At 36.9% G+C, this 11040-nt stretch overlaps 1 protein-coding gene across 1 annotated transcript; it reads left to right on the top strand.

Annotated features, from left to right (window-relative positions):
* Positions 1–3906: 3906 nt before the first annotated feature.
* On the top strand, positions 3907–9760 carry LOC110872945 (protein DEFECTIVE IN MERISTEM SILENCING 3). The gene is made up of 8 exons (XM_022121854.2): positions 3907–4057; positions 5111–5257; positions 5346–5460; positions 6566–6791; positions 7836–8027; positions 8108–8428; positions 8509–8734; positions 9483–9760. Exons 1-8 carry the CDS (start codon positions 4037–4039, stop codon positions 9531–9533), a joined length of 1299 nt encoding a protein of 432 aa, XP_021977546.1. The 5' UTR covers positions 3907–4036; the 3' UTR covers positions 9534–9760.
* The last annotated feature ends 1280 nt before the right edge of the window (positions 9761–11040 follow it).

Genomic DNA, 11040 nt, shown 5'->3' with positions numbered 1-11040 from the left:
CAAGGAATCGGTTCATCATGACTTGCCATGAAAGCATAACCAATGGCATCATCTTCTGGCAAAACCTCTTTGCTCCAATCGTAACCCTCATCATCATAGATCACAGCTAAAGCCCTTGACTTTTCTCTTTGCTCTTCAGCCTGCTTTAGTCTGGGCGGCTCTGATTTATTTTGATGGTAGATTGCCTTCTTGTAATAATCGTCACGAAATGGATTTTCAGATTCATCAACATATGTATTCCGACATTCTCGCTTGAAATGGCCCTTTTGTTTGCACTTAAAACACGTCACTTTTGACTTATCGAACCCAAGCTTTGTTGACGGACCACCAATTGATTTCCTCCCGGTAATTTCCATAAAACGTTGCGCACGTCGAACAGCACTTGCCATTGCCCAACGAATGTCAATAAGCTCCATTTCCTCGGGATCTATCTGATCGTAGTCTTCTTTGGTCAGATTTGTATTTCCGATCTTCCCGGCTACCAAACCTTCATAGGACTCCAAAACAGACGCTAGAAAAACCATCTGTTGCTTGGCCGATTCTTCGTCAAAGTTTTGTGCATTCTTCAAATGGATTGCAATGTTGCACGAAAACTTCGCATCAGAACGATTTGTAGAAGACGTAGATCCACTGTGATACCCACTGTGACTTCCACTGCTTGAACTGCTTTGACTTTCTTTGTTTGTTGAAGAAACATTCTCAGCAGAAAATGCCGTTTTCGGAGAAGTAGCTTTCGGCATCAAGCTTTTTGGATAATACAGATCCAGATTCTGCTGATAGGATGAGTGATTAACTTTGTATGTTTTCTTCAACTCTAGCTCATGACTTTCAAGTTTCTCAATCACAATATCTGGTTTCAAGTTGTCAGGAGCAATAGTGTTCTTTAACATCAATGCATAATATCTCCAATCCATCTCATCAGGTAGTGAATCAAACAATTTGTCAACTATCTCATCATCAGGATAATTGATCCCATGTCGAACAAGTTCCAGCTTAAGATGACCAAACCGTTCAATCATTTTACCCACTGATTCATTTTTCATACACCCAAACATATCAAATTCTTTCCGAAGAAGTTTCTTCTTATTCTTTACAATTTCCTCGCTTCCTATACATTTTGCTTTCAATTTATTCCACAAATCTTTTGCATTTGTGTAATCGATCAAGGAAATGATGTCTTCTCGGACGGATTGGAAAAGCAATGCTACACACTTTTGTTCTGCCACAAAAGCATCAATTTCTTCAGTTGATCTCAAAGCTTCACCATTCTTCTTGCCATTTGCATAGCCATTTTTCATGCTTTTCCAGCTTGGAAATGCAAATGCCATCATCCAATCTTCAAACTTTGTTGCCCACCTACTATAATCTTCTATAGCCATAAGCTTTGGGGGTTTGTTGAATGTTCCGAATGCGCTCTCGGACTCCCATGCTTCTTTCTTTCTTTCTTTCGGTGGACTTTTATCTTTATTGCTTGATGACGTATCGTTGTTATCCGTACTACCCGAGAATGCGTACATATCGCTGAACGGATTTAAGAAAATATCATCCATTTTGATTGTACCTGCAAAATCAAACAACACTTAGAAAAATTTTGGTTTTGTAAAATATCAGTTCACAAAAGCGATTCTGTCTTAACAGTTTGACAGAAAAGCGGTCCAGAATATGTTCGTAAAAGCGGACCAGACAGTAATGACTAAGTCCTCTCGAACGATCCACAATATGTCAAATAAGATGTTTGTTCGAGCGAACCCGAGTATGATCTTTCGAGCGAACCAGAGTATGATCTTTCGAGCGGTTCCAAAACTGTCCGTTCGAGCGGTCCTAGGTACATCCGTACGAGCGGTTCAAGTCAGATCGTATAAGCGGTTCAACTATGGTCGTTCGAGCGGTTCTACTATATCCGTTCGAGCGATCCTGAGAACAAAGTTGTCCAAAAAAGCGGTCCTAATGTGATCGTATGAGCGGTCCAAGTATGTTTGGTCCAGAAAAGCGATCCTACGTCCGAAAAAGCGATCGACAGATTTTAACAAGTTTTTACCATTTTTAGTCCGTATTTTCACCTAATTCTTTCTAGGGTTTGTTAAAAGTGTGTTTTACACGTTATATTCAAATTTTAGACAATTTTGACCGTTGGAACCACTGAAAACCGAAAAAGTATGAGAGAAAGTGAGTAGAAATGAGAGATTTCTGCAGATCTATGCTGTCGTAGTATGAACTCCTCGTCCTGAGCTCTGATACCACTTGTTGGACCGTTCTATGACCCGAAAAGTCAGTCGAAGTAGTTCATCTTCACATACGAAGGCGGAATCAACGTAAGTAAAGTAACAACAGCTAATCCTTTCAATTCCTTGTGTTTGTATTGCTTTCTGATAAAATTTCAGCAGAGTTTCGGCACCTTAGCACATACATACACTATTACAAATGAAGAACCGCTCCACCCTATTTATAGTGATCATGGGTCGCTTATGTGACAGTCCAATAAGCGATCCAGCACCTTGTCACATAAGCGATCCTCCCTTATGTCCTAAAAGCGGTCCTAGACTAAACCATGACACAAAAGCGGTTCTACATCATTACATTGACACATAAGCGGTCCTAAGTCTATATTACACAATATTTACACTTTGACCCCCTATAGACCAATCTTGACTTCAGACTTTTTGTAGACGCAGTCAACAGACATTCCATGCATCAACAAATTATATAGATGAAGACAGGGGATCCAATTTTTTATAAAGGAGTAACATTTTATTCAAGAGCCAAATTTTCATAAAGGAGTACCATTTTATTGGAGAGTTAAGTGGTGTTTACAATTGCCAAACCAATTTTTCATAAAGGAATACCATTTTATTGGAGAGTTAAGTGGTGTTTAGAATTGCTTATGAAAACTTCTGATGACTTTTTAAAAAGTTAATAAGGGTGTAGGAAGTAGTTAGACATTTAAAAGTGGTAAACTTCAAAATCAACCAATGAGAGTGTGCCATGTCAAAGTGGTAAACTATGCTCAAAAGTGTTGGTAATGGTTAGACACTTCATGAATTGGTAAACTATTTAAAAAAAGGAAAAATATGTGATTGGTTGAGATGGCATGGACCCCACCCCACACACCCCCTCTCTCTCTCTCCTACCCTCCCTCCCCGCATCAGTAACCTGTCCCCGCTTCCTTTCCTTCACCGAGCGGCAAACTAGGTTGGCGGCGGTGTTCTCGAGCGGCAAACACCATTGCCGCACCTGTTTACCGCCCCACTCCGGATCCCCTAAGTGATAACGAAATGGCTTTTCAAAACTCACTACTCTTTTGAGATACACCCACTCTACCAAACACCATTTAATTTTTCAAAAAGTAAATAAATTATAAATTGACTAAAACAATCATTCAGGGATGGCAATGGGTCGGGTTTAGGTAATCCCAACCCCAAACCCGATTAGATATGCTTGTCCCAAACCCGTCCCAAAACCCGTCGGGTTTCTAGCGGGTAAATACCCATCGGATATCGGGTATACCCGCGGGTTTCGGGTAACCCATTAATTTTAAAAAGTTTACCCGTTGGGTATACCCGACCCAAAACCCATCGGGTAACTACTAATCAGTTACATTTAGTATTATCACTAAAGAAATATATCAAATAACTATAATGTATACGTGATAAAATACCTATGTGTATAGAAAAAAAGATGTATTATGTATTTACATATTTAAAAATATAAAAGAAATTATATCGGGTAAACGGGTTTACTTTATCGGGTAATTGGGTCGGGTAAACGGGCATATCACCAAATCCCAAACCCATCCCAAACCCGCAAAAAAAATAAAAACTAGTCCCAAACCCAATTAACCGACCTCAAACCCGTCCCAGATATATCGGATTTCGAATTTAGCCATCAGATTCGGGCTCGATTGCCATCCCTACCACTCCACTCTTCCATAAACCATCATTTTCCCAACGATTTCCTTCCACAATCGACTCATACCTAAAAATCGAAAGCTTTCACACTCCCTTCAACCTGATTGGAACACCCATTCGCTTCAAACACCATGTATTCGTCAGGTCAACAGGTACCCATTTTCTTTAGGGTTTCAATTTTCCTTTTGCAATTAACAATCCCCAGAAGAATTTCTTCAATTGACAGTATTTTGGGCTTCAATTGAAGTTCTTCTGATGAAAATAAACCCTAATGTGCATATTTGCATACGAAAGTTTTAACCTTTTTCTATTTACATGCTCGTATTAACGTATTTGTATTACTGATGTTAGTACATTGCAATGTTTTAGTTAAAAAAAGGGTTTTTATGTAGCTTGAAGATGAGATAACAAATGGGTATGATCTTAAACACACAGTAGCGGATCTTGAACTTTTAAATCGGGGCCCAAAAGTTATAAAGAAAAAATAGGGGTGGACTCAATTTTTATAGGCGAATTGGAAATAAATAATCCCACCTAACTCAATTTGTCTGATAATAATCCCAAGTCAGCTATTGGCCAATAGTAATCCGAACTGGTCAATTTTTTTTTTGTAAAATAGTCCGCCGTTAAAATAGCTTAACGGAGCTGTTTTTTTCCGGATTACAAACCGATGTTTTAGGCTTTTGTTCAGAACGAGGATACGAGTTGATTGATGTAAAACTTACCTTGAAATTATGCTCGAAATGGCTTGATTTTTGTTATTTGGAAGTTTAAACACCCGAATTGAAGCACCGTTTTCATGGGTTGGGGCAGTATTTCGAGGTAAGTTTTACATCAATCGACTCGTATCCTCGTTCTGATCAAAAGCCCTAAAAATCGGTTTGTAATTCGGAAAAAAAACTTAACTCTGTTAAGCTATTTTAACGGCGGACTATTTTACAAAAAAAATTGACCAGTTCGGATTATTATCGGCCAATAACTTAGGATTATTATCGGTCAAATTGAGTTAGGTGGGATTATTTATTTCCAATTTGCCTAAAATTTTCGGATTTTTTTGGGCAAAATTTACATTAAGCGAAAAAATAGCCCCGGTCCCCAACTAAGCTCCGCCCTTGATTAAAAACATTAATCTAACGTAGCCTGTTTAGAAATTTTGTCTTGTTTGGTTGTTGAATTTACAAAGTTAATGTGACAAAACTTTACAGACGCCAATACATCCGGCTGTGTTAAGCGTACAAGTTCCGTCTACGATGAACTATGTTGGTCAAAACGACTCATCTAGTGCTGCTGCAAATCATGGAGCAGACAATGGTACATTCTCTCAAACAGAATCAGTTGTTAATCCTTCTAAGGTGGTTAATGCTACTACTTTAGTCATGTTAATTTGGTAGTTGTTTTTTATGGGGCGGAATATTTAACTTAGCTGTTTCATCTTTGCAGAAAATTGAAAATGATATGATGTTGTTGGGAAAGAAAATTAAACAGCATGAAGATAACCTTAAGTTTTTAAGGACTCATAAGAACACATTGGATGTTGAAATTACAGATAAGCAAGGTAATCAATCATCTTTGTTTTGTCTTGTGAATTGAATAATTGCTATTTGTTAGGGGTGGTAATTTGTGACATGACCCGTAGCACTACTTGACTTGACATGAAGCTAAATGTGCTCGGGTCATATATGGGTCGACACAATTAAAAATGTGTCTAAACGGGTTTAACCTGTTTATGACACGCATAGCAACGCTTAACTTATCGTGTTAAACAAGTTTAATAGGCTGACACAACAAGTTCATGATCTGTTATCAAAACGACATTGATTAAATATATCTATTTAATAAATAATCCCAACTTTCTCAATTTGGCCGATAATAATCCCAAGTCAGTTATTAGCCGACAATAATCCGAACTGGTCAATTTTTTTTTTTGGTAAAATAGTCCGCCGTTAAAATAGCTTAACGGAGTTAAGTTTTTTTTCCGAATTACAAACCGATGTTTTAGGGCTTTTGATCAGAACGAGGATACAAGTCGATTGATATAAAACTTACCTCAAAATACTGCCCTCAACCCACGAAAATGGTGCTTCAATCGGGTGTTTAAATTCCAATTAACAAAAATCAAGCCATTTCGAGCATAATTTCGAGGTAAGTTTTACATCAATCGACTCGTATCCTCGTTCTGATCAAAAGCCCTAAAACATCGGTTCGTAATTCGAAAAAAAACTTAACTCCGTTAAGCTATTTTAACGGCGGACTATTTTACAAAAAAAATTGACCAGTTCGGATTATTATCGGCTAATAACTGACTTGGGATTATTATCGGCCAAAGTTAAAAAGGTTGGATTATTTATTTCTAATTTGCCTAATAAATATAATTTGTAATTTTTGGTAATAATATTTATTGTGTTAATTTTGTCTTATTATTTTTTAACCGTGTTTAGAGAAACTTGTCAATACTCTATAATCATGTTAATGTGTCATGCCATTCGTGTTATCAAAGTGCTTATATATAATCGTGTTACACGTGTTGTTTCATTCATGTTATTGAACTGGTTACATTAAATCGCGTTAAATGTGTCATGTTGTGTAACTTGCTTATTAAACATGCCCGCCTTGTGTTCAAGAAAATGACACATTTAGTTACACGTGTCGTGTTCTCTTAGTTACTTTGGGGAAGTATCATTCTTCATCTGCCCCTAAGGTCGAAGATGGGGATCTTTCACACATGCGGAGTGAAGAGGCAACAATTGGAAACATTATGAAACATGAGAAATCAGCTGCTGCCATCTATTGCCAGCTGAAACGTCATAGAAATCAGGCTGCTCATATCAAAGACGTTCTTGGAGTTGTTGCTACTCTTGGGAAAGTTAAGGATGATAATCTTAGCTGGTTAGTTTGGTTTATATTTTACACTGTTTGTCATTTGTGTGGTATTCATAATTCAGGTTAGGTAACCGTTGGAAGCGGGTTGGGTCAATAATGGTATATTTTATATGGGTCAAAACTGAATGGGTCAGGTTGGGTTGACCTGCAAACAAGGTTTTTGTTCCTTTTCTCTTAAATTTCATATATAATTATTAATTAATGTGTTATATGAAAAAAAATCTAATCTACTTTTGGTTTTAAAAAGCGAGAGGCGCACAAAAGCGACGAGGTCTAAAATTGAGGCGCAAAGCACAAAAGCGGTGGGCTTTTCGTACCCGAGGCGCAAGATGTTTATATATTTTTTTTATATATCCCATACATATCCCATAGGTTTTTAGGTTCCTTTAACTAAAATATAGCTATAAGTAAGGCTTTTATACCATTTTACTTACATGTACAAGTCAAAAAACCCAAGGTACAACATTTTTATGCAGTAAAACGCCTAAGATACATGAGGCGCGCGCCTCAGGCCAAAAAGCCCACAAAAAAAATCAAAAAATGCGCCTTTTGGTCGCTTCCTGTAATTACACAAGGCGCTGAGCAAAAAAGCCCCAGGCTCTGCGCCTTGTTGCGCCTTGCGCCTAGGCGCGCCTAGGGCGCGCTTTTTTAAACCAAGAATCTACTTTCTTGCAAATGAAGTGATTTAAGCGGTTGTAACTTGTAAGCATCTAATTACATTTTGAATTACTTTTTGTAAGAATATGAAAGACTGAATGATTATTATTGAATGAGTAGGTTACAATATATAGGGATTACAAGTAACTCTAGAAACCTAACCGAGCCCGTGGGCCCATAGTCTAATACTTTTGACCCATCTGACCCGTGTTCCAGTTTTAATAAAGTCTATAAACTTTACCTATTTGATCTGAAATACAGCCATAGTCAACCAATTATTAGGTAAATGGGTTAAAATTTCTCACCTTTAGAACCAAACATAACACCTTGATATGGATTTATAATATGATCTTCACAACACTTATTGGTTCTTGTTAATTTTATTATGTGCAGGCTTCTATCAGAGTACCTTGGGCTGGAAAATATGTTGTCATTAGTTTGCATAACATATGACGGTATTAAAGCATTGGTAACCTATGATAAAGACGGTTCTATAAATAAAAATTCTGGTCTTTATGGTCTTGGAACTGCCATAGGACAGCCTCTGGACGGAAGATTTAATGTTATCTGTCTTGAAAATTTGAGGTATGTGTGTCTGTTTGTTTAGTGTATATATGGGGGATTGTTCTTTTGTTCTTTCTTTCTACTTACGAGTATGAATTTAGGCCTTATGTTGGCGAGTTTATGCCTAACGACCCGCAAAAAAGGCTTGATCTTTCGAAACCAAGATTACCAAACGGAGAAACTCCAGCAGGGTTTATCGGGTTTGCTGTGAATATGATTCATATTGATGATACAAATTTGTTCTATCTCACAAATGATGGCAACGGCTTAAGAGAGACCCTTTTCTATACTCTCTTTTCGAGGCTGCAAGTTTATAAAAGCAGGACAGAAATGATTCAAGCCCTTCCTTGCATATATGACGGAGCCGTCTCGTTGGATGGAGGAATGATTAAGGGTAATGGCGTATATTCCCTTGGCACCCGGTAAGCTTATTAACTTGTTGCATTCTAAGTCACCAAAGTGATTATTTGATTTTGAATCTCCTAAGTTATCTTTTTTCTAGGGAAGAGATTGATGTGAAATTCCCGATAACATCCGGGGTTTCTTATCTGCCTGAGGCCTGCATTGAAGTTGAAAAAGAAATGAAAGAGCTTAAATGGAAAAGGGAAAGAATGATGGAAGATATACAAAGGGAAGAAGCCTTGTTATCCCATGTTAAGTACAGTTTTGAAGTCAAGAAGCAAGAGTTTCTTGGATTCATGGCACAAAGTTCTCCATACACAATGCCGGTAATGTATATTTACATTTGCTCTATTTCCTTAATCGTTAAAAAGTAAACACGTATAGTAAAGCTGGCAAACGGGCAGGTCAGGCAAATTAACGGGTAATGGTATGGACTGGTGGGGTTCAAACCAAAGCACTTTTCGGATACAGTATTTTAGATTTTTCAAGGTATTGTGGTGTCTAACTATAATCACAAAAATAATATTATACCAGAGATAATCCAATATTTTAAAAAGAGTAAATTACGATTTTGGCCCTTGTGGTTATACACTTTTACCCTTTTAGCCCTAAAAGGAATATTTTAACATCTGAGCCCCCAACGCCTTTTTTTCTAACCCTTTTGGCCCCTAACACTAACCTCATCCATTTACTTTTAGGGGCCAACAGGATTAGAAAAAAAGACGTTGGGGGCCAAAAGGGTTAGAAAAAAAGATGTTGGGGGATCAGATATTAAAAGATTTCTTTTTGGGCTAAAAGGGTTAAAGTGATATAACCACAAGGGCCAAAATCGTAATTTACTCTTTTTAAAAGAATAACAATTTAGGACTTTTGATGCCTGTAACCGTTTTTTTATGCTAATATTTGTTTGTTTTACCCGGTTGACCCTTTAGAGAGAAAACATAATCTACATTGACCTGTTCAAGTAAATGGGTCAAAGTTTCTGTCTTCAAAAAGATATTTTCATCATCTTATATACAGGAATTAGCATTTAGCAGTAAAAAATGTTAATTAACCTTTTTAAAATTTTTACAGTACCCGGTGCCGGTTACTCCAACTCCAAAAGGAAGATCAACACCAAGATGAAAATCTTTTGAGAATGGTAAGTTTGAGGTTCAGTAGGAATTGGTGATTAGAATCAGAATATGGAGCACCTTAATGGGTCATGTAATGCCCAAACAGAATGTTGACTTTTGTAGTATGTTTCTGTTTGTGCTTCAATATTAAGTATCTGGTAGGATCTTGTTTCCATTTTTTTGGAATATCAAAATGATGGTGCTTTCTAGTTTCTACTAATTAATGTGTTAATCATACATTAGTTTTTTTTTTTTTTTTTTTTAAATCTTCATATATAAATGGAATAAAAGTCACATTACTCCTCAGATCATATGCAGTGTGAGTTAGTTAAATGTTTGTTAGGACTAATGACAATTACTTAGGTTGTTATAATCCCAAATTTAGGGAAAAAATTAAGCATGTTCAATGAAAACTATATGGTTCTATTCTAGTTGAACAATTGCATTTAAAGGTTAAAGTTTAGATACATTTACCCCGGCCATATTTTGCCCCAACCGCGTAACTGTTTGATATGTCGATGATATCGACTGATATTAGTTTGTTACATGAAATTATAATATGCGTCAAGTTTGTTACACACATTAGCCTACCAAGTACCAACAAGTCAAAACACTTCTATCAAAGTCAAAGATCAGACTGAAGAAAGGATTTGTACATCTGAGTCAGTAAGTGTGTGTGGTTCATCAGGACACCTCCTCTTATCCGTGTTCTTATTCGTGTAATTCAAAACAATGTTGATTTAAAATTTTACCCCTTTGTTCCTTCACCTGTGTTCATCACCCTCATCGGGCCATTCACGCACCACCTCCTCAACCTACCACCACTTCCTCCATCACTACATCAACGTACTCTTACTGGATCAGCACATAATGGTTTAGAGTCTCTGATTCAGTTAGGTCTTTTACTGGTTAAGCACTTATTGGCACAGAGGTTGCCAAACAACTCTTAAGTCTGGTCTTAAATTTTGTACAAATAGTTTGTGATATCGGTCTTAATCAATATAACCATTTAATTATAACTTGTGTAGTTAGTTGAATTAAAAAGTATATTCACCAAACTTCTAGATTTTCTAGGATAAATACACTTTACCGAGCTGAATATGACTATTCTATAAATGAAGATGAATCTCTTTTATAAATGAAGATTGAATAAGTAAACTTTTCTTTTCATGGTTGATGCGAAACATAATTTATCTCGGTTGGATACGAAGGATACTACATGCAACAAATCATTTGAGAACTATAAAATATATAAAGTTGGCAAATTTATAATTTACGATGAAGACTTAAAGAGTAGCATGTTTGACTACTTATGTTTAGATCTTTGACCGATCAAGTATGTTTAAAAAAATAAGAGAAAAATGCGCGGATAGTACTTGTGGTTTGCTTATTTTTCACTTTTAGTCCCTAACTTTCTAAAATTACAGTTATAGTCCCTAACTTTTGAAATTTCGTTCCCGGATGGCCGGATAGTCCCTGCCGCGGGGGGGGGGGGGGGTTAGTTTTTGGTATTAAGT

The sequence above is a fragment of the Helianthus annuus genome, chromosome 8 (genome assembly GCF_002127325.2).
Source record: "Helianthus annuus cultivar XRQ/B chromosome 8, HanXRQr2.0-SUNRISE, whole genome shotgun sequence".
Taxonomy (NCBI): domain Eukaryota; kingdom Viridiplantae; phylum Streptophyta; class Magnoliopsida; order Asterales; family Asteraceae; genus Helianthus; species Helianthus annuus.
The sequence above is the reverse complement of the archived record's forward strand: the minus strand, read 5'-3'. Positions and strand labels throughout refer to the sequence as shown.

Bases quoted from the DNA above. Each gene is read 5' to 3' on its own strand.
- LOC110872945 (XM_022121854.2), top strand. From the start codon at position 4,037: ATGTATTCGTCAGGTCAACAG. The intron at 5,258-5,345 runs GTGGTTAATGCT...TCATCTTTGCAG, and splicing joins CAGTTGTTAATCCTTCTAAG to AAAATTGAAAATGATATGAT. The intron at 6,792-7,835 runs GTTAGTTTGGTT...TATTATGTGCAG, and splicing joins AAGGATGATAATCTTAGCTG to GCTTCTATCAGAGTACCTTG.